The sequence below is a fragment of the Falco punctatus genome, assembly GCF_963210335.1.
Source record: "Falco punctatus genome assembly, chromosome: 4".
Lineage (NCBI taxonomy): Eukaryota > Metazoa > Chordata > Aves > Falconiformes > Falconidae > Falco > Falco punctatus.
In genome coordinates, this window is record NC_137583.1 from 93,957,132 (window position 1) to 93,981,553 (window position 24,422).

General features: G+C 42.1%; 1 protein-coding gene across 2 annotated transcripts in view; it reads right to left on the minus strand.

Annotated features, from left to right (window-relative positions):
• Positions 1-83: 83 nt before the first annotated feature.
• The window catches only part of DPY19L1 (dpy-19 like C-mannosyltransferase 1), a 73,246-nt gene continuing 48,907 nt past the window's right edge, over positions 84-24,422 (minus strand). For both annotated transcript variants that reach the window (XM_080383277.1, XM_080383276.1), the window contains one exon: positions 84-24,330. In XM_080383277.1, the coding sequence (XP_080239403.1) occupies positions 24,174-24,330 (157 nt within the window). In that variant the 3' untranslated portion in view covers positions 84-24,173. The remainder of the gene's footprint in view (positions 24,331-24,422) is intronic.

Genomic DNA, 24,422 nt, shown 5'->3' on the forward strand with positions numbered 1-24,422 from the left:
TCGCTAAAAGCATAAACCAGTATTTTGTCTTTCATCTTGGTTTTGCCTTTGAAATTTCTGTCTTCTTTTTCATTTTTATTAAAAAAAAAAAAAAGATGCAAGACAGCAAAAATTAACATCCAAATCACTGAGTAGGTATACTCTAATAATGCAGTGCAATATTCCATATTGCAGTCAGGGAAGAACAGCAAAGTAAATGCCTACCTATAGAAGCATTTTGCATGCTCTTGCACGCTGCTGGCCAAGTGCCTAGAGGTGCAGACTTTATCAGTCAAAAAAGATAAGGAAGCTACTGCCTGGTCATTTGTAGGTTTTGAGGTTTTTTGGTGGGTTTTTTTTTTTAGAGATGTCTTTCACAGAAAAAATAAATGTTTTGATATGATACAGGATGATTTGAGTTCCACAGAACAAAATAAAATTAATTTTTACACATCTCTAAGACTTGCAAGGAATGAATGAATGAAGGTCCATACTCTACAAGGTACCTAGACATTTAAATACGAATTGTTTTAGTAAGAATTGGGCACATAAATGTCATTACAGAAGCGGACTTCCACAATATATTTTTAGAGTACTAGTTATTGCAAGCATCAGACCCTTACTGATAGCAATCTCTAAGACAGACACATAAGCAGGAGAAATAAAAGTGAGCCTGGTGCTTATTTTAGTTGGAGGCGTGGCATTTGAATACCGGAAAGCTTTATGCCTATTCAGATTTCGTACTTTGTTGACACTGTAAGACGCAGGAAATTGGGAAAATCCTCTCTCAAACCACAGGACCCTGTGCAAAACATAGGAACAAGTGACTCCACCCCCAAAAAAAAACATTTTCAAAGTGACTTTGGCAGAGAATTTCTCAAGATATGAGCGCTTGGGGGTAACTCCAGCCTGAAATTACTAAGAACAGTCTCTTGGCACTCTCTTCACAAGGAATAGACTTGCTAGCAAGATGCCTCCAGTTCTGCGTCCCCTCAGAAAGCTCTACCTCACCGCTCATGCCCATTCATTTTAGACAAGAACTCAGAAGGCATCACACTACCTGCCACTTCACCTTACCCCTCCCATGGGCTGCATGCAATCTTCAGAAATACTTGATGGAAACAGAATACCTACAAAAGAAAGCAATCGCAGGAAGCACAGCAAAAAAGCGTATATATGATGCAGGCACAAGTGCCTTCTTTTAAGAGAGGAACCACTCCACAGATAAAAATACACTAGTGCAAAAGCTGTCTGTGCCTACCTTCCAACCCAGCGCCTGGCGCTTGCAGGAGCAGAGATTTTAGTTTATTCATCAACCTTGGGAAACATGATTGATTTGGGGAGTAAATGCAATTTTTAGCATAAGGTAAAATATGTTTCCTTTTCTATAGCAAACTGTAATTTATTTCATACAACGTTCAATTTAGATAAGCAGTATAGCTGAATGGTTCATTAGATAATCTTTTGTCATGTTTGATGGCATCTTATTCTGAGTACACATAAAATATGGGTGTAGAGGGTTGGGCATACAAACACAGGCATGAATTTACAAATAGACTCTGATTCCTCGCTGATTCCTCAGACTGAGTTGGTTATAGTGGGACATAATTAGAAGCTTAACTGTTAATTTAGACTCAAGCGAGGCAAATGAAAATGGGCTAAAATTCAGCAGCTTTAATAAATTCAGTAAAAGTTAATGGAGCCTGAGGCATCACATAGAAAGTACTGGGTGATCTTCAGAACTCAATAGCAGAAAAGTGGTGAAAGGTACCACGCTGCGTGCTAATAATCAATCGCATCGATTACCAGAAATCCTGTCATAAACTGGGAGCTCATCAGCTGGAAATACCTGAAGGGAAGAAAGCCTTGGGTGAGTTCATTGGCCAGGCGATGCCCGGTTACTGACAACAAAGCGGCTGCTGGGGCCACGGGAGCTAATACGGTCCCAACGTGTGTGTGGTGAAGCGTTTGTCACAGGAGCTAAGGCTGTACTAGCATTATCGTTGCCCTCTGTTGAGACCACTCTGTGCAAAACAAGGGAAAGAAAGAACACGGAGAAGAGCAACCTAAGATTTTGGCTAGTTGGGGCTGGTGAAATGGAAAGCTGAAAAGGGGTATTTCTGCTGCCTGGTAATACAGGGATACCAATGGGAAAAGGAGAGAGAGGAGACAACTGCTGTCCTGGTTTCAGCTGGGATGGAGTTAACTTTCTTCTTAAAACACATGATAAATGTGCAACAAACCCTGCCCCCGGGAATAATCTCACCATGAATAAATTTGAATAAATTCAGAAGAACAATGATCAGCCTGCCTAGACCTTATTTCATGGGACAGCAACAAGCTTTTTGGTTATCAGAGAGCTCTCCTAGTCTCTGCTATATGGCTGTTTATTGAGATCTAAATGCAATGCAAGGCAAGACTTTCTGTGCAAGTTTTCAAGGGCACCAGGAGCCAGTTCCTTTCATTTTGAAGCATGCTGATGGCCATGCCTTTGCAATGGTGCGGTGAGGAGATCTAATGAAGAGAGTATCAGTGGGTGACATTTATTTGGAGCAATAATATCTTTAGTCAAGCTGATGGAGCTGGAAAAGCGAGTGAACTTCAGGCATGAGCATGCTTTCCCCATCCCTGCCCTACCACCGCAACATCCCAGGTTTCAGACGCATGCCAGGTAGCAGCTGGCCTTTTTGCTTGTGTTCAGGCTTTCAGGTTGAGACCGATACCAATGATAGTAGAGTTATACAAGCATTACTCTTCGAAGTATAATCCTTCCCCCTCTTTTGCCGAAGACACAGTGGCTCACATCGTTTGTACAAACCTTGTGTGGGAGCGGCAGCCCACAGCCGTGCTGGCAGCTTGCAGACAGCCTGTGTCTACTCACCGGTTGCAGAGTGACCACTCTGCTAACTCCACATGAGCTCCCGGTTTTACAAAGTGGCTAAGAGCTTGTAATCAGGCATACATTTATGCATGGCGTGACTGGCAAACTGCACCTCCTGGACAGTACAGACTAATGCCAGAGGGAAAAATTCTTTAGCCGTAAATTAATAAAGTGTCCTTGAATTAAAGGATTTGGGTCACTTAAATGCATTACATAGAAAATTAAAGTGAAGTCAGACTCCCATGATCATGCTAAAAGCTAAAAGGTACTTTATGAAGCTACCACAGAGTGAGAAAAGACTTTAAAGTGATCAAGTAGGAAAACATCACTAAGTCCCATTTGGAGCACATGGCTTAATCTCTTCATTTGGGAGAGAAGGATTACTCCAGGAGAGTTTTTTAAAACCTACACAGGGGAATTATTGATTTGTATAGATGTAATGTAGGTGGAAGAAGCGTGCTCAGTTTTGATATGGTGCCAAAAGAACAATTTAAAGGTGACTTGGCATTGCGGAGTTTATAAAATGCCACGGGTGTAGAATAATTCATAGAGGAATTTCAAATGCCATCACTCTTTCAGGAATACTTGGCAATTCCCTCAACGGGCTGTTAATGTGGTTATTTCCATGGGACAGAGTGTAGTGTCATCTGGAAATGTTTATTGTCAGACCCCTGCAGCAAATTATTATTTTTTGAGAAAACTTTGAAGTTTTTTGCATGCAGAAAACATCTTGTGGATAAAATAGAAGAGGGAGGCACCTCAGCGCAGCCATGGCCATGGCCACAGGGTTAGGGAACAAGGTCTTGATGTAGCTTCCCAGCTCCAAAAACCCCAGGGCTATACACCCAGTGGCTATAAACCAATACTCACTCATTCGAATGAGAACACCTCCAACAGGAGAGTCAAGGAGATGCTTCCTGGTGAACTTTCCTACATGGTGTCCAGCATCCACCCTGGGTGGTGAACCCCTCCAGAGGAGCACCCTGGAGCTGCCTTTGCTGTTGCACCCTTCTGCAATTGCTCTCCTCTTTTTCAGTCTATCTTACCTCCCACACCAAGATTTTCATGTGGTTTGGGCCTTCTTATTGGATCTGGAAAAATGTCTGTATTCTTAAGAAAAGAAAAGAAAGAAAAAAAAAAAGGAAATGGCATGAAAATTAGTTTAACCTGAGTCAAGAGGGGTAATGTAGCTCTGCCTCAGTTTTCTTAGTGCATTGCTTGGTAAGCAAGAATCATTGCAACATATCATGCTACATGAGTATAGCGAATGCTCCTTTCAAATCCCAAATATATGGGCAAGATACTTAATTAACAATGTATGGAGGCACGCTGTTGATATGGCTCACACAGGGACTCAGTAAGGTATCAGAAGGAGCCTGCCGGGAGCCCAGCATCACACATTTGAACCTGCTTAATATTCTGAGCCAGATTGTCCGTTCACGTGTCTCAGCAGGTCTTTATCACCTTCTGTTGAAGATATGATGGTTTTTATTAGAGCATGCCTACATCCATGTATCAAGGAATACATGTGTGAGCCATTCTGAACCACGATCAATCATCAGCAAACAGGCATAATTGTAATTTTATAATGATGAGAATAATTGCAAAATATTAGTAGTCAACCCAGCTGGAGACTTTGCAAAGGCCTGAAGGCAATTAAACTGCTATATTTTGAAAGTATCTAATCGGTTTAATTTCTTTTCTTAGATAAAGCAGCATGAACTTCAGTTCACATTGTCGGAGGAAGCCTGTTGGGATGATGAATAAACCTTACTGGGAGATCAACCCAGCCCTATGACAAGTCAGGAAGATACTTCTTGCTGGTTTCAGTGGGAGTTGATGGGGCTCTGTTCAAGAGGAACACAAGACCTGTTTAACGTGTTTACATTTACTATTTTGGGCAGGACTGAAGTGATTTAACTGCCACCTCAAATCAAACTGACATTTAAAAAACAGGTTGCACAGACTTTTTCAGGTCGGCCAAGCAAAATGGTAAGAGAAAATAGTGCACATTGACACGGAGTTATCTAAGAAAAACCTAAGAAATAGGATGAGAGGAATCACCTCAATGGTGACGGGGGGGGGGGGGGGGAAATAATGCAAGCTTCCTAGAAGCACAGGTCATTCCTGTTTTTTGAAAGACTGCCCTGATACCCTGCTGAAGTTTAGAGGATTCAAATTAGACTACAGACAGGAAAATCACAGAATACCAACAGCCCTTAAACAGCGTGTATTTGATGACACTGTGGGGCACAAATCTTTCCAAGAACATTGCATGAACCTCAAACATGTTCTTGAAATTTTTATGGGCTCAGCAGTGGTATAATATAATTCCTGGATCACTGAGTATGCTTAGAGCCACATCTATAGGAACTAAAGGCAACCTAAGGGATAACGAAAGCCTCTCCCTACTCAAGATCAGAACTCTGCTGAATTTCACTCCTTCCCACCCCAAACTGGGGTTAAACAGCAGAAATGAGACCTGTTTCAAAGGTGCCAATGGACAAAGAGTCTTAACCTCAATAAAATTTGCTTCCATGTCCTCAGAGTGTGACCCAAAGTCATAGACCTCCCAAAGCAGGTCCACAGTATTTCACAAGTGCCAGGGTCTTCATGAAGAGTTTGTGGAGTCACTGTCATCTTTTTGCACCGTGGGGAAACCCTGGTTACTGTGGGGTAACTGGTAACACATGCTGGCGGTTGTAGCCTGAACCTCAGTCTGGAGAGAGAAGAAATCAGGCTGGAAAAAGTCCAGGAAAGATTTACTCATGGTCGAAAGCCACGTCCAAGCCCGTCATTCGAGTAGCCCTCTCTATGGCACTCTTGTCCACATGTGGGGCTACAGGCAAGAAGTCAGGGGCCATGGTACCCTGACCATACTACTTTGTGTTCAGAGCCGGTTTGGATACCTCTGCATGCTGTTGCACCCAGGTGCACCCTCAGACACTGCGCCTGTGGATGTGACACCCTTATGTCTAGGTCACAGTCACACCACGTCTAACATCTGTCTTCTTGATAAAGTAAAGGCTTTTGGATAAAAGCATGCCCAATTGCTTTGCTGTTTGTTCAAGTGATGCAAGCAAAAGGTGAGCTTCAGAGTAAAAGTGTTTCCCCTGCCAAGACGTTCTTTTTTAAGATTCAGGATATAGCAATCTGATTTTAAGATTTCTACGGCACATAAAAGCCACCCACCACTCCATCTCTGCTTTGCCAAGCTAATATGACTGTGATAATTAACTCAAGGACAACTGATTATCAAGCTATCGGACCTTCACCAGCGGAGTCATTAAAACCTTTAAACATCTCACCATTGCTCTATTGACCGACAATCTTTATGTGATTAACTTAATTCAGTTCCTGATCTTTTCAGTCTTCATGACTGCAGTTTCCCAGTCCTCCACTTTTGAATTGCTACATTAGCTTCCTCTGAAGTTTTAATCACAAGGATTTGTGAAGCTTCTGCTGCTATCTTTTAAAGTGATTTATGGTTCATACTATTTCAGGTGCATACCTGCAAGCAGAGACAGAAGTGGCACTTTGGCACTAAAGCTGCTTTTAAGTCCTTTAAAGTGTTGCTGAAAAGAATAGGGGAAAAAAAGATTTTTCTAGTGAGGAGTGACTCTCAGGAAAGTTTGTTTACCACAACCCACAGCTACCATCAGAACAGCAGCGTGACATTTTGGCATGTCAAACCCCCACATTTCAAGCTTTCTCCTGCCACCCCACTGCAGCACCATAAATCCCTTACAGTGCATCCGAAATCCTCCTGTCACCATGTTGCAGTGTGTCGGAAACTCAGAACACACAGTATCCTACCGATGGCAGGAATCCCCTTCCCATCCAGTCCTCCAGCTCCACTCACTATGTAGGCAAAGGGCAGGAGGCAACGTGGGGATCAGCGGAGGGCAGGCAGGGCTGGCAGCAGGGCAAAGGCGCCTTTCAATCATCACCTTCCACTGAAGGTTCCTTCATCAGGGCTTTTGCAATCACTTTGCCACCAAGCCTTGTACAGTCTGAAGCCTGTAGGCAGCCCAAAAAGAGCGTGGAGAGATATCATACTGATCTGATTCAGTACGCTTATCACTGATTTGGAAATAAAAAAGAAATCACTTCTGCTAAACTATGCAGATGGCAAAGAGATAAACACGGATGAGGGCTGAGCGCTCACAGAAGCAGGACAAGGACATCCAGTAAATTAGTCCCGTACTAAAGGTGTATGAGTAGAGTCAAACACCAAGCTATGCATCCAGGGGAAATATACGTCCCCTCTATCTAAAGAAAGTGATGCTGGGGCTGGAAAGCCCAAGAAAGGACCTATAGAGAATAATGAATGAACAACACAGCACGAGCTCCCATTGTGATCAGGGGATCAAAGATCATGGAGAAGAAACAAGGGGCTGTTCCATACCCTTCCAAGCCCAACGGGAAGGACAGATGTGGAAATCACATCTTTTTCAAAAAGCTGTTACAAAACCTGGGTACACTGCCAGGATGGAAGGAAACCTCCTACAGTAAGAAACGTCAAGATAAATCTTTTTTGCTTAGAATAGGATCACCAAAAACAGCACCTAAGAACATTCACAGGGAGGAAAAGCACAGCACCAAAAAATTAAGGTTAGTGAAGCAATGCATTACGCATCAGTGGTATAAAGCTGAAGCCTACAAATCAAGTCAGACATTAGGATCACATTTTAACAGTGAAAATTTTTAACCAGTGGAGGGAATTACCATGAGAAATACCAGATTCTTCATCTTTGATGTACTGTAATCAAAGCCGAGGTGTTTCTATTTTATAAACACAATCCAACAGTCCTTCTGCAGTTTAAAATCTGTGAAAAGGGAAATTACATTCTGCATGGCTTTGCATTGTCTCTTCTAGACATAGTTAGCTGTATTGAGTAATATAAGAACCATAGGTAAAATGGTTGGCCAGCTTCCAACCTGGTGTTTGAATCCCTGGTTTTGGATAGAAACAAGCTCAAAACACTGATTGTTTATATCAAACCAAAATGAGTAAATTGTCCAGATATCTTCTAGGACACAGTGAAGCAACACAGGGAAACGAGCGGATGGGATGTTCAGTGCGGGTAAAGCAGGCTCCCAACCTCACCTCAGCAGGACACAGAGAAAACAGAGCGTGTTAAAAGAAGGGGAGAGCAAGACCACAGCTGGGTAGCAAGAAGAAACTTGCAGGACTATGAAGGAGATTTCCTGATCCTACTGCCATCAATGGGAATTTTGCCTTTGAGTTCAAAAAGAACACACAAACATTGCTCAGTTCACCTGGGAAAAAAAATCAGAATCTGGACAATGTTGTGATATCATTTATGAACTGCTGGGACAGTTGTCTTAGGAGGACAGGAATAAGATATAAAAGCCAGAGATATAGAATAGACTGGATGCTCCTATCTATTTTATCCCATAGCCAAAGAAGAGTACTGGATTCAATCAGAAAGGCAATCAGACTTGTAAGTAATCAGTGCAAATGCAATATTATAATCAGCATACCAGTATTTGGAATTCATTACTCCATGCTAACACTTAATCAATTTAAATCTTTGTAAACTCTTCAATGCTTGACTGAAATGAGCAGCACCTGCAGTTACAGCAGCTCTGGGTGGGTTTCAGATTAGAAATATGAATGCTATATTTGCAGGTAAAAAAAATAGATACAATCACAGGTGGGATCAGAAAGAAATGCCATTCCCAGCAATGTGTAGCTGTGAATGAATGCCCTGTCATATATTGCTTTGGGGTCTGTCTCCTTTTTCCTCTGCTGTTAAACCCAGCCAAGATCACTGCTGGTAAAACGGGACAGGGCGGGAGATGGTCTCTAACCCATCTGAGGATGTCAGTTCCCCCCCTTCCTCTTCTATTAACTGTTCTGGCTTGATGTAAATCTTTGCATGTGGTACTTTACATGTAGCAAGCAGGAAAAGAGTAATTTTTCATTTTCACAGTGCAGCACAATGATATTACCAATTGCAAATTTAATCTGCAATGTGGACTGCTTATAGCTCTACAGCTGAGTCACTATGATTACTTGGATCTGCTTTTGTAATTTTGAGAAGGATTTATTAAAAAAAAAGGAAGCTGAGGGAGGGAAAGAAGGACTACACTGGCTCATTGGTGCTTGGCAAACACCTGAGTCTCTTTCTCTCGAACAGAGGATTAGTGGGCACTAATCTGCCCTGAAGGCAGTATATTCAGCAGATTCCCACGGGGAACATGGTCCACTGTGACTATTGAGATGTTCTGCTTCAGGAAAACTTGACAACTGCCCTTGTCTATGTGCCAGGAAGCCCGTAGCCAAGCAGCAATGGACCAGGTTGCCCCTTGGGAGAACCTCAGCACATGGGATCCCTGCAACCAGGGCAGCAAGTAAAAAAAAAAACATCTGTTCCTTCCATGGCTCCACCAGCGATGCTGGGGCTTCAACGTGTTTAAGCCATCCTCAAAAAAAAAAAAAAAAAAGCACCTGTCTTTGAAAGGACAAATATGTGCATCAGCACCTCGTGCATGGGCGTACAAGCGTGGGACTGGCAAGCACAAGGCAGGCTGGTAAGGATCTTCACAGCACTTAACCCATATTAATTTTTTATTCAATTTTCATTTTAGTTTTTTTAAGGCTTGAAATTGGAATTCTGCAATTTAATGGGAAAGTTGTATTATCAACAAAAATACAGAATTAAGCCTATATTCATTTCTTCTATTTGGAACAGGAAGGTAATACTGCAAGCATTCAGGGTTTGTTGTGTTTTTTTAATGAAGTCTTGGTGTTCAACTGAGTCCAGGTTTAGTTTAAATATATTGCTCCCTCTTCACCTTCAAGCTCACATGGCGGGTTTTCTTGTTTGATAAGACAGATGTGGAAATTATTCATTACCTGATGAAATACTGGTGGCTGAGGAAATGCATTCATGAATGCTGGAGGGAATTTGTTTACATGCACTCATTCATTGTCAGTGTTAACCAGACTGAATGTCTTTGACTTTCTTTCTTTTTTTTTTCCTAAACAAGACATTTGGAGACATTTTGAAGGTTAATTTAGCATTTCTCAAATGTCACCCACAGTTTGGATGAAAATTTTATCTAGTTTCTTTTTCATCTTCCATCACAACAGTTAGCAAAGTACTCACTTAACAAGTCTTTGGACCATAATCTTTACAAACTGAAGGCATCTGAAAGCATGAGATGAGCTCTTGGTCATGCTAGAATAAATCTCACTTCCTCGGATTTCTTTGGTTTCTTCAGCTTCGTTATTGCCACAGAAAATATCAACAAGGCAGCCAATTCTGCCTACACCTCCATGCACTTAGCAGGCCAGGGTGCTGGGAAACAAGGGGTGGGCACCCTGTAATACAGCTTCGAGGCTGACAGCTTGTCAGGTCCTTTGGGTAGCAGCTCTCCATGGAGTTTGAAGTCAATGGATTTTCTCATGGCTACTGAGGCCCATCAGAATCTGATGTGTCACATTCACCAGGCTTGCAGAAAGATTACTAACTGCTTTTATTGTTAGGGTTGTTTCTAGCCAGATCGTTTCTGAGAACGACCAGCATTAGCATGCAGGGAGGCAGTGGGGGCATGCTGTGGAGGATGGTGGGTGGCCAAACTGCAACAATCCTGACGTATCAAATCCGTACCAGGATCACTGCAAAGGTGCTCATACCCATGTTTAAAATTGCCTGCACCCTGGCAAGCATATTGAGACACTTCTACTCAACACAAAACTGAAGGCACCAGGAGCAAACTCTTCACGCTACCCAAATCCCTCACACATAGGGGGTCTCCCGCCCTGTAGATGCACAAAATGAACCGAGACATAGGTGCTCCAGGTAAGACCTGTCTCCGGCTAACCTGCAAGACAGAGCCCCAGTGCCACTTCACATCTCCCCAGAGCGAGCCCTCTCACTTTGCACAGCGCACATTTGTTACCAGGCCAGCACTCAGACATCAGGTTGGCTGATGGGCGTGCTGCACTGACCAAACCAGAACTTACCACTACAAATCCTGGAAAACTAATTCACTGCCAACAAACCCCCACTGAGGATGGAGAGGTTGGATCCAGAGATCGGTGATACCTCTGTGCCCCACAACTCAGCTATTACTATGTTTACCATTATACACCTTTCAGTAGTCGAACAGCAGCAGGTCATCACCACTAGAAGAAAAAAAGTCAGCCTTACCAGGTTATACAGTGACCTCGAGCTGACTTCTTCCTCAATCAGTATGGCGTGGGGAGAAGAGTGAAATGCAGTCACCGTCCCAACACATCGTCAGCACTCATCCAAAGGTGCACCCAAGTCAGCCTGCCTGAACCAGGTGAGGACAGCCAGGCAAACTCCAAGTTTCAGCTTTTTGCACATTCGCTGGAAAAAGTCAATTCTGACAACTCTTTCCAAAGTAAAATTCTAAACAATATTTCTTTTGTTGCTGAAAGTGACTTTTTTTTTTATTTGGAAATACCAGCCACAGTGAGCGAGCACTGAAATACCAGAGTGAAACAATAGCAAGAGGCGGGAGGAAGGGAGGGAATGCATTCAAATTTACCAAAAAGAAAACTGCTATTTTCTAATCAGCTCATGAACGAGGGTTCATTGACACTGTGACAATTAGTGTTTCAATCAGTCAGAAAAGACTGCTTTACCTAATTTGCCCATGAGCTCAGGCAAAGCCTTCCTGTTTGCTCAGTTCCTTGGTCTAGTGCTAACCACACGTATCGCCATAGCTGGTGCCATTCAACCGTGGTCCCCAGGGACTCTGCACTCAAGGACAAGTGTGCACATGATGCCTGCTCCCCCTTGGTGATAGCACAGAAAAATGCTTTTTTTAAAGTCGACTCTAATCTAAAGGGACCAAAATGCAACAGTGATAACAGGATACAGCTTTAGAGGGAAAGAGACTGATACTGTCTCTGTTACTATAATTACTTAACAGGCATTTAAAGCAGCAATATAATTACTCACTTGCTGTAACCTCAGTGTAACCATACCTCGGAGTTTTGCAAAATGGATAAAAAGAAAACACCAAGTAAAGGGTTGTTACAACATGCACAGTTTCCACGTGGTATACAGTCCCTTACTGTGCAAAAGGCTAATAAGATGGGCCAAGAAATACAGAGAATTTGCCATGGGCAGGTTGGACCCCAGAGGACGTGGGTCTATGCCACAACGGCTCAGCCATTCCCCTCCCGGGTGGGAAACTCTGAGTTTGAGTTTGGCAGCTCAGAACTGCCGCAGCCCTTGTTTAACCTAGGACAAATGGTGGCAACATGGTTTAAACCCTGCTCACCTGCCCTCCTTGGCTGCCAGGCAAGGAGGGAGATGAGGAAGGAGCATGAGCATGTTTCCAAGAGGATGGGATTGCTTCTCGCTGGCTGCATTTTTCAACGTGAGCCAGGCACTGCCCCTCTGCACATCAGGTCAGTCTCCACCACCAGCAAGGCTCTTATTCGGAGGGGCACATCAAAACACAGCTTTATGCCACCAATCACCCTTTCTACAACAGGGCATGCCACCATCTCTTAGACCTCATCCTCCCGCATTCTCTGAGGCATTTGCTTCAGGAGGATAAGTTTTAAGAGCAGGCATGCAGGGACGCTACCTTAACACGGTGGCATGGGATTAACTGAGCCATCTGAAAAAGCATCGACACCAACACCGTGTTTAAGTGTGTGAGAACTGAACAGAGCAGGCTGAGTGCTGAGATGCTGGTTCAGCCCATCAGCTCCAGGTACAGGATGCCTGCACCGGGGGAGCCTCCACTTCTCCTGTGCCCTGCCAGCCCCGCAGGCACAGCACCACCTGTGCCCACAGCAAAACAGCCCTCAGAAAGCAAGGAAAACCCTAACCTGAGACCACAAGCATAAAAGCAAGGGCAGGAACGCTCCACACACCTCACTAAGAGGTTCTGTGCAGGGCTGAAGCAAGAGGGTACCAACTCTGTTCATTCCTTTTTACTTATTTATGTATTTTATTCATTTAAAATCCTGTCGACCACCTCTGCCAGCCACAGCAGGCTTTTTTCCTCTGCCACATAGACTGCAATTTACATGGGACGCTCAGATTTTCCCCCTCACCTTTCTTTGGGGCGGAGATGGATTTTCCTAAAGGTGTGCTGAGTTCACCAATTAGCTCACACAGTCACTCACATTAATGAAAAGCATACAGAAAGTGCCATCACCCAGGTTGGTGCATCTTAACCCACAGAGCAAGAGGGTCAGTCCCACCACCCCAGCCTCAGCTAGAAGCAAGTCCCAGGCAACATGGGCAAAAGTGTGGTTGTAAGCAGCAGATTCCTTTACTCAGCTTTAAATATTAGATATCCTTCTGAAGCAATTTCTGACCTTCTAAAGATGTAATTTGTATTAATTCCAGAAATTTGCAATACTAAATTTTAAATATTATTCAGAGGAATCCTTTTTCCTTTTCAAAAATGCCATCATATTCATCCAGGCACACATTTTTTATTTATATGCCTCTTTTGAATTCTATTTTACTGTAGTAATGAAAGCAAAGTGCATAACCTTTGACTACACTTTGAATTCCTCTCTGCATTGCTTCAAGACTTCACACCACACAGACCTCACTGTGGGGCTCCAAGACTGTTTCTTTACCTTGTTTGAAATATACTTGTCCAGAGGTAGGAGTCAGGACTGTGCTTCCAGCCCCCTTGCAATTCAAACAAGAGCCCCATGGTCCTGCAATGTCCCCATCCATTCTCCGGGCTGCAGGAGATCATGGCACAGCTTAGCCATGCCTGGGCTCCTGTCTGCTCTGCAGCACACTGATGGTGCAATAATACAGATGAAATTACAGCTGTGCAGATGCGCGCAAGGTGGCTTTTCATCTGCCTGGGCAGGATCCCAAGACCACCCCAACTTAGAGGTATATCTGCCTAAACATTCAGGACCAGCACTACTGCAGCTACTTCACTTTTGTCATCTGAGCTATTGAGATAAAAGCTTTGTACATCTGCTTTTATGCCAGCTACAATCTTTAAATCCCTGACTGCAGAGTCGATACGCTTTCAACCCTTTAACCGCTCCATCCTCATTTGTACACAGGCAGCAAGATCACACCAAGGACCATCACAGTGCTGCAGGTTTCAGGCTCAACCCCGAAACATCCCCTTGTAAGCCAGTGTTTGAGAAAAGAGGGAGGTTTGAAATTAGCCTAAATCCAAAGAAAAACAGACTAGACTATTTCCAGAATGGTAAAATTATATTAGTTTTTGCATTCGCATTTAAAGTGATAATTCTGTTCTGGGTCATATATTAGCATCTCATCTAGTTAGACAGGATACAAAGGACACTATTTTGACACAGAAACTTTTACACTGAAATGAGCTAAGTTTCTGCAGTTACTTGAGGAAAAAACATATAGACAACATGAAAAGGCAAGAAAAGTTGAGCATAATTCTCTAGAGCTCCAGCGTGCACAATTTATAAAGATCACAGCATATCAAACGTTGAACTGAAAGCAAACCCCAGCCATTGTGGTCTATGATGGACCACCCTTTGATTGAAACTGACGGTGTGCACCCAGTCAATTCGGTATTTCCAAATTTCTTGTTGTGCTGAGCTTCGTTCCTGATCGATTAACAGATGCTGCTCTGTGCTGCCAGACAGCGAGCTGATCTCAGTTAGCATCTACACACTCTTTCAAGCCAGACCGCTGTAATTCAGGATTTCTAGGTGCCGAGTGTCCTGGATGCGCCAGACTCCAGCAAGTCCTTCGGACCCCTGTGTGTCCCTCCAGCAAGACAAGAGGGTACTGGATCTGGCCCACTCAATATGGGCTGAGCACAGCAGTCATTTTTTCAGCACTTCAGTGCCTGGGACAACTACCAAAAGCCTACAGGTCTGCTCCAGGGGATGTTTAGACTGGATATTAGTCAAAATTTCTTTAGTGAAAGGGCTGTCAAGCATTTGAACAGGCTGTCCAGGGAGACAGTTGAGTCACCATCCCTGGAGGTATTTAAAAGACATGTAGATGTGGTGCTTGGGGACATGGTTTAGTGGCAGACTTGGCAGCGTGCAGTTTACGGTTGGACTTGATGATCTTACAGGTCACTTTTTCCCCCAGGACAGACACAGCTGAGCAGTGCCAGGGAGGGCAGCTGTATCCAATACCACTCCTTCTGGGTGATATAGATGGCACCTACCTACAGCAGTGCAAAGCCTGCTTGCTTTGATTCTTCAGTACAGCCAAATACCAGAATCAAAAGACTTATCCTCATACTCCCTAGCAACTGTATCCTGAACTCTCTCCAAACCTCTGGCTGTTTCAGCCAAACACGAGCAAGCTCAAAAGAACTTTGCTCCTCTTGTATTTGGCGCAGTTCAACCACTTTGCTTTTCTTCCTGGATTTTCAGACCTATTAACTGCTGGCAACACATAAGATGGGATAACTTTGTTCTCTCTCTGTTGAGCCATCTGTGCAGTCTGAGGTTTTCCTTCACACAATTGTTTTCTTCTTATATCTGAGAAGGGGAGGTGATGCTAAATAAAAGTAACAAACCCTTTACCTTACACAGAGTATCTCAGACACAGATACAGCTTCACCCTACAACACAAACTCACACCATACACTTCCCTCCTGCTGTGCCTGCACACACAGAGCTGGTGACTGCTCAGGTGATGACCTGTATTTACCATGTACCTTATTTATCAGGCACTTCCTCTCCCCGGCTTAATCAAAAAAAAAAAAATATCTGAATATAAGCTTAAACAGTTGTCGTGAAACTTTCATGATTTTTTTTAAATGATGGAAAATAAAATCTGAGGCTTTAATGTGGAATGTCTCTCTCTTTAACAGGAGATCTCTCAAGTGCTGGTGAGGAGGGAGGTGTTTAGCCATGGTCAGTTCTCTATCCAGGACACATTCAGAACCTCTCACTGCTTAGCCTTAAAGATACTCAACTTCAACATCAAAACCAGACCTCACTTGTCACCACAGACAAGTTTACCACTTCAGGCTTTAGGGGTGACTTTATAACGTACAGCAAGTTTATTAGAGGGCTGGCTAAGGGTTTCCAGCATGCACGTTTCCCTTTCCTTCAGCTCTCAGCTATTGGCTGCATGTGTCCACTCCTATGCTTATGTTGCACAAACACTTTTTAATTTCAGCAACACTGTGTTACCGCAACCAGTCCCTGTACACAGCTCCCCACGTGGCTGCACAAGCACTCAGCTAACCAAAGGAGAGGGCAGTGGGGGTGAGAGGATCAGACCCTGCTTTCTGCCAGCAACAGCAGTTTGTAGAGCTCCTTGTGGACCCCTGATGTTGGCTTCATACCCAGAAAAGAGGCAGCCTTTCAAACTGTCAAAGCTTTCCAAAATAATTGTCTGGTAAAATGTACTCTGAGGACAAAGCGTGTGAGGGGACCTTGGATGAAAAGTCCGAGCCAGCGTTACGTCGCTGTTTGGCTACACACGTGCCCTCTGACTGCACAGCACACAAATGCAGTCATAAGCAGATCCAGACACTGGAAAACCCACAAATGCATCAAAGTTAATCTCTCCAAAACTAGCACAAGCCAAAATTCAGGTTGTGCGTGACAGTTAATTTACTTTTTCTTTCTGCATGTGGACATAGGACATAATAAGAAATATATATAATTTCATATATAAGATGATACAGAACAGAATTAGTATCACAAAATAGTAGTATTTTTATATATTACACAGAACAGATCAGCCTAATTAATACTTTTTCATTAGTTTACCTTATCCCAAGTGTTCAGTGTATGACCACATACCTTTAATCCACGCTTTTCAGATGTGCTGCCTTAGATTTTTATTTCGTACTCATCATTGCACCGTGAGTTTGTATTAGGTGCATCTATGAAATGGTCACCCCAACACCCTTGCAAGGAAGCCCATCCTTCCAGCCCTACAGACCAGGAAGAGGAGTTTCACATCACCTGGTCTAAATGTGTATTTTTAGATCAAACCTCCTAACAGCTTCACAGCCAGCCGCAAGCGCTCAGCATTCTTTGCAGCAGATACCGCTTGCATCAGTGAAGGAGCCTGAGGCTGGAGAAGCCTTGTTTGCCACTTACTTTGTTTGACTTAGTTAAACTATCAGCAGATAATAAAAAGGATAAGGTAGGGCTCAACCACGTCTTAGGAAATAACCTGTGAAGTTGCAGAAACACACATCACTGTCTCCCCCAGCACCGTGGAACTCTTCTGGTCAGAGACACAAATGCAGACACAGCCCCACGCTTTACATCCTCGCTGTCCCCAGCCCAGTTCCCGTCACCCTGTGCACCACACAAGACCCACAGAAATCCCTCAGATCCACAGCTTGCCTTTCAATCCTGCACTGATGTCTACAGCTTGACACATGGCTGCAAACCCCACAGCCTCCTGGCAGCCGCCCCCCCCCCCCAGTGCCTCCCGTCCCCTTGCCCCGCACCATCGTCACCCTCAGTCAGCCCAGGGGAGAGCCACCGACTGCAGGACCTGGGGCTGGACCTACCTCTGGTCCCCCTGGCTTATTGCTGTGCCCTAGGAGGGAGGACTGCGGTTGCCACAGGCCAGGTGATGACTTGCCTTGAGCTTCCACAGCTCTTCAAGTAACATTCAAATAACACTGCCGTCTTGGATCTCCAAGCAAGCAGGTGCTCATCCCACCTGTTCTGGCTCAGCGCTGCTCAACAGGAGATGGATGTGCTCTGCAGGGTCTGAAGCCACCACCTCCGAGCCCTGGAGGCATGGTGGGTGCCATGGAAGAGGCAGGGAGATGCATCCACTCCTCAAGCACAGCTTGTGGATATAAGGTAGGAGAAAGGCTTGTTTCTGGAGAGGGTGGATGGAGATAGTATCTCAGATTTAGGCGAGTGCAACCATTATGCCTTATGAATACCTTGTAGGCATCCTGATACCTCCTGCTGAAAGGTCTCTTGCTTCCTCCTGTATGCAGAGCTGTTCATTATGTTCCCAGTGATTCCTAGTCCCAATAATCCCTCATTTTTCTGTTGCAACCTTGAAAAGCATCCTAATTGTAAGTAGTCTACTATAAAATTGGTAATAAACAAGAGTATTTTGAATGCAGCAGCTATAGCACAAAGTTCTTTGATGTCCGCCGTGCTGCCTCTGTGCTCTTCTGCTTGGTTACACACATTAGACAGCTTACACTCCTTTTGAAGGATTACACTGTGATACAGTATATGACATTTGTCCAAAGCGCTCTTAAATTGCAGTCAAAGTACGGGAAACTCGGTCAAACCACCACTATGACCTAACACAGACGTCATTCTGATTCATAGTAGCTTAAACTTCAGTAAAACACACTTCTGGATTGGCTGATTGTTAGTAGCAACGTGCTTAGTCTTCACTAAAAATAAATCCAGCTCCTACGAGATCACTAGTTCAAAGCCACACGTAGTCTGATCATAGCTGCGATACCTCCACTTCTATTCCTACCATTACTACGCAGCATAGCACGTGCTTAGTAGTTTACTGTGGTGAGCACCTGTATCACAGAAATGAGTTAAGACCTGCTACATATGGAATTGGTAGCCAAGGAAGTTATTTCCAGACCATAGAAACAAATACAAATAACCTGTGGTTTTTTTGGTGGTTTTTTTTTCTCCTCCAGTTGCACTTGTTACCCTTTTTGTGAGGTCCTCGTGATGTGTAACTCCAGGTTTAACCTTGTAATAAGCCCAGGCTCTTTTTTAACTCATTAATAAATGAATTGCAGAGATCAATGGAGAATGACAACAGACTACCCTGGGCCAGGAACACCAGCTAACATGCACAGCTTCCATCAGCTAGTCCACTGGCACAAGCCAAACATTTTGACAAGGTTCAGAAAAAAAACCAAGTCACGTTTGGAAGACACAAACCCCTTCTCAGTTTCAGCTATGCAATTTTGCTCAATTCTATTCTGTTCAGTTTTATCCCATTTTCCAACATTGAAGTGAAACAAAATAAGATGAACTAGAACACAGGAGAAAGAAAATAAAAAAATAAACCAGAAAAGCACATTCCAAATACAGTCTGACTTTATTGAAACCATGTTTCCTTTCGGCAGTCCTGCTGCACCTTGACATTGCAAATATTTATGCTTTTCCATTTATTTCAATTGGAACTTTATTGCTTCACAACTTCGTTATGCGTCGGGACGATCTTACAAAACAAACCATCAGCGCTGACAGGTTTCTTTCTAAATTCAATTATCAATTCAGTTGCACATCGAGGGTTTAAAGGAAGGCAATACATGTCACAGGCTCCTAATTCAAAGGTTTTTACAACCTCTTTCTTTTTCAGGCAAAAGCCTAATGGATAAAACAAACCTGCAACTATTCAAGTAAATGGCTAAGACCTCATTAGTTTAAAAATTAGTTACAGATTCTGACAGCACCACTTGCTGAGTAATAAGCATCAAGGGTAGTAAACTCTGAGATTAAAGTGCTGAATAAATAAGTCATGGAATACAACTTACTTTTGATCATCTTGTTACCATTGTTCCTTTCTCAAAATATTTATTCCTTTTAAATTATGTAACACAAAAAATGGCCAAAAAGCATCAAATCAAAGATCCTGTATACAGCAGCCTGTAGCATAGCCCTGTATACAGCCGCCTGTAGCATAACTGCAGCTAAATCCAGCAAGGATCTAGAACAAAGAAAACTAAGATTAAGGAAAACACCAACTACTAGCACTTTAATACAGCTTGTGTTTTCAAATACTACAGGAATATGAAAATTTCTACTCTACCCAGCTACTAAGCTTGATTCTAAGTGTAGCTTATTTTTATAAGCAGTGGAAGATAAACTTCTCCAAATATAGACACATTACATTTTCATAATCAAAATCAAAGAGAAACAAGACAGTAATTCAAGCACCATCATAAAGCTAATTCAGGAAAAAAAATAGGCATCCTGCTCTGGGGTATTTTCAGCCTTTGCTACTTTTGTTTAGCTAAGGAAAAAAAAAGTTGAATTTTTATAAATAATTAAACTATAAAAGCCAATACTTCAGAAGAGGCTAGGATTTGCTGCAGAAGTCAGGCAGAGATATCTACAGCAAAACAGTAACTGCTTGCAAATAATGCTTGCTAACTGCATCCTAAGACGCTCTAGGGACTTGCTCAGTAACGTGAGGGTGATACTGCTCGGGTGTCTAAACACAGCAGTATTTAGTAACGAAAGTAAGAATTTGGTGCACTGGCTTTGAAATAAGCTTGATCGAGCCTGAAGAATGAACTAGAGTGACTAGTTTCCTTTCAGAGGAACATCAGGACAGAGGTTTTCCCTTTAGAAGGTAATACTGAACCTGCAACAGGACAACTGCTAACGAGATACAGGAAGCGTTTTCATATTCTTCAGGCTAAAAGCCAGATCTCAGCCTTCCTGCCAAACAGGCAAAACAAGTGCTGCTTGCACTTGAGAATCAATTTATATATTGAGCATCCTGACAGGGTGGACTGGCCTTAGGGATCCTGCCTGGGTCCTCGGCCAGATATGAAACTTGTCTCATTCATTCACTCCGTGTGTTCTATCCATATCTCATGATCTATTGGCAATAAGTGTTTTATATGTGCTGTAATAGGAAGTAATAAAGTTGTTGGACTACTACATGATGAACCTGCTCAAACAACTATTTCAGACATTATGTGAATTTCATCTGCAACTGAGAACTACTACAGCACGAGATCAGAAACAAGGCAATTTGCTGGGAAGGAAGGAGATTCTGCCCTGTAAATCCTTCTACTCCTCTGTTCCAACCCAACAGGTCAGCTTAAAGCTCTACTAGGAACAGTTTGACATAACATTTGACTTTGAAATGAAATAAAAGTGCTTATGTTGTATAGCTACAGCTCAGAACTTGTCACAGCACTGAGAGGTTTCACTGCCCAAACAATTCCTGCACAGCTGACCAGTTCTCAAATCTAAAGTTCTGCATGCCATTTTATGTCCCCAGCCTTAATTTCAAAGTCTAATTATTCCTTAACATCCAAACTCTATAAATATTTAAACAGGAAGGTCTTCCTTTCACACCACATCAGCCATACTACTCTTTCCTCCTAGCACAACAGCAAAGCTGGCACAGAAAAGCTCTGCTATCAGTTGGGATCTGGATTCCTTTGTCCAGCTGCTGAAACAACTCAGGAGGCTCCTTATTCTTTTGGGTTTAAAAACATTGTGTTTTACTGCAGTCCTTCACATTATGCAATTTAGGTGAAACAACAGCGTTTACAGAAACCACACAACAACGCAATCTCAAAATAGATGTCCCAAGCCATAATTAGCATTTTGTAATTGCTTTCAACAATGCTGATTTCTGACAACCCCGCGATTACACTCTTCCATACATACTTGCTTTTGCTGAAGGAGTTTACTTCACTTGGGAGCGAGTCCTGCGATTTAGTTTCACTGTTTCAGCTGACTTGCAAAAAAAGGCAAGAACAAAGGCATTTTTCTAAATGGTAGATGAGAACAATGAAGCGCAGGGCGGCACTTCATAGGACTTGGCACCTTTGTTTCACAAAGGCACCTTATTTAGTCTCCTCACTAAATATTACGGCTTGCACAATTATTAAAAGTTTGATACCAAATTGTAATTGTGCCCATTGTACCGAAGAAACCTACTGCACTCAAAGCTAGCTGTGTTTCAGATTCCAAAAGACAAATCTGTATGATCCAGTATTACTTCAGGGACTAAAGTATTCCAGTTCTGTGCCTAGATTACTTCAAGGCCAGCGCATATTTAAAAATTAACTTTCTTGAGTTAAAGATTTATTGATTAGGATCTTGCAAAGGGAAAAACAACTTCAGTGAGAGCTCAGAAATCTCAAACTTCTGTTTTCTGGTTCAAGTTGCAGTGATAAGCATGTTAACATGGTGCTCCTACGTATAAAGCAGCTGTACTGTTTAAACCCACATTTTCTCCTTTGGAATTGAGAGCAAATTACTGCGATGACAAGAAATTCGTAACATGATACACCCAATTCAAGAATTCCCATGTTGCTTCCCCAAAATCATATATTGCATTTTTTTACTTAATATTTTCATTACTAGATTTTATCATCTTAATATTAGATGAAAACAATTATTTAGGGTTTAAGACCAGTTCAAAGAGAGGGACAGGATAACATCCCTCAGCACAAGCTGAAAACTTACAGTGTCTGACTATATACTCAGTAACAACAGCCACCTCCTCAAATAAGGAACATTATTTTGCTGAAGTACATCTTTGAACCTTAACTTCCAAACGTTTCTTTGTTCTACCAGTATTTGGGCTTCACTCTTGATTACCGGAGTTTAGAAATTTAGAACAAAAAGAGAATAATTCTGAACCGCCTTCCAAGTTCACTTTGCTTGTAAAGAGGTATTTGGTATTTTCTCACTGTCTTTTCACGTATCCCTGCACGAATATTCCAAACAGAAAGGAGGACAGCAAGAGGTGTGTGAGTTTGGTTTAATTATCTGAAGCACTTCCGTGTATTGTTTAGTTGAGGCTTCAGCTGCAACCATATCTGCTGTGGCAAATTAAACTTCAGTTTAGTAGATATAAGAGCAGAAATGTAACATCCATTAGAAACATGAGAACGATTTCCATCTTTTTCTTTTTTATTTACACATAAGTACATGTCAACAGTTGCCATAAACTTCATAAAAATACAGTACCTGTTTGTGCTGTAACACTAGTCACAATGTTTATATAAAGATTTTTTTTCCTGCTTCCTTGAATTCAATTAACATTTTAAAAAGTGACTTCCCAAAAGCCCTTTTTGTGATAGTTTCCTTATAGAAATTTTTCCAAAATCTATTCTGTAAAAGTTAAAAAGCTAATGCATTTTCAGCCATTCTCCCTCACCCTCTCAATAAAACAGATTTTTAAAAAAATAAGAAGTTTGTAGAATACTCATCAGTTGTTACACTACTACTTTATCATAGGTTGCCATTTAATTGATACTGTGGCAGGTGTGATAAATGCCATTCCCATAGCATCTAATATTGCTAGATGCCATCAGGGCTAAAAAGACCAGTCATATCAACAGACTGATGTCGGACCAAAAAAAAAAACCAAGCCAAAAAAACCTGAAACATGGATGATATACAGAGAAACATTAGACTTCGCAAGTCTTAAACTGTAGAATCACAATTACTGTGATACTTTCCAACAGCAATAAACATACAAAAATTTTATCAGTTAAACAACTAAAGGATATCCTTGCACTGGGTATCTTGGAAAGTGAATTCTCTATTACCTACAACATTGGTGTGACACCAAGATGACAGACAAACTGCAGAACCAGTCTAATACTGTTGGAGCAATTATACCCACACAATTGACTATACCCATATCACAACCAGGTTAGATTTCATTTTTCATTAATTCTGATGACAAAATCCAGGCAGGATCTAATATAGGGGGAAAGAAAATAGGGCATAAATTTTGAAAGTAATTTCATGTTAAGTTAGGCGCTGGAGGTCTAGTTAAGGCAGTGAAGGATTTATTTTAGTATCTTTCTAAGGCTATGACAGATTTTCCTGAATAAAGCATTTTCCCTTAAAAATTTCATGTATATTATGCCAGCTTACTCTGAATGCATAAGAATGCTAAAAATCCTTGGACACTGAGAAGCTAAACTATTGCTCACTGCAAATATTACCCTTATTAGTCTTCTTTTTTAATATCAGTAAGATTCCAAGAACATGCACCTAAATAATGAAGTTTCAAGTTTGCCTACAAACTTTTCCATTTCAAAAGCAAGCTTAAAAGCATGTGTTACGTGATCCAAAATGATGAAAGTTCTTAATCCTCTCAAAGAAAGAATTTATTTCTCTCAGACGTGACTAGTGAAACTACGTGACTTTTAAGAGAACTTCTAGAATCGCCTTGTCCAGAAGGGAGATGGGTAATGAAAGTGACATGAGAAACGTGATGCCAGATGCTATAGCACCATTCCTTTGTTCCTAGCTGTTAGCACCAAAGCTTTAAACAAACTTGCTTTGCTAAGACATTCTGACAGTCCCATTTCACAACATCATTGGTTTTGAGAATGGAGTTACTTTCCATAGCTACTTTTTAACTTTTTTTTGGATCAGTGTTAAATAAAATGTGCAAACATATAATCATTTGCATAGCAAATCTCAAGGGACTGACCCTGAAATAGAAATCCAAACTGTTAGGTTTAAGATATTTCTATAATCAGAATTCACTTAAAATGGTAAAAAATAAAATACATATTTTTCCATTTTAAGTCTAGTAGAAAAGGTATTTCTGATTTAGAATTCTCATAGTTGCTAGTTTAAAAAGTTGAAAGACTGATGGTTCTTCGCATTAAAATGTTATTCCTTTGGAATCTTCAAAACTCTGTAATTGCTATTTTCAAATACTGTGATGAAATATGGCCTGGAATCCTTGCTCATAAGGGTACATAAAGGAATTTTGCAGCTATTAGCAGGATCTTCAACATCCCAAATTTCAGGCATACTGCAACCAGGCCTAGAAAATACATGAATACAAAAAGAGATGAAGAAATGGCATTGGAAAAACATACAGCTTGCTGAACTTAGTTTTGTAACAAGCCCCACCCC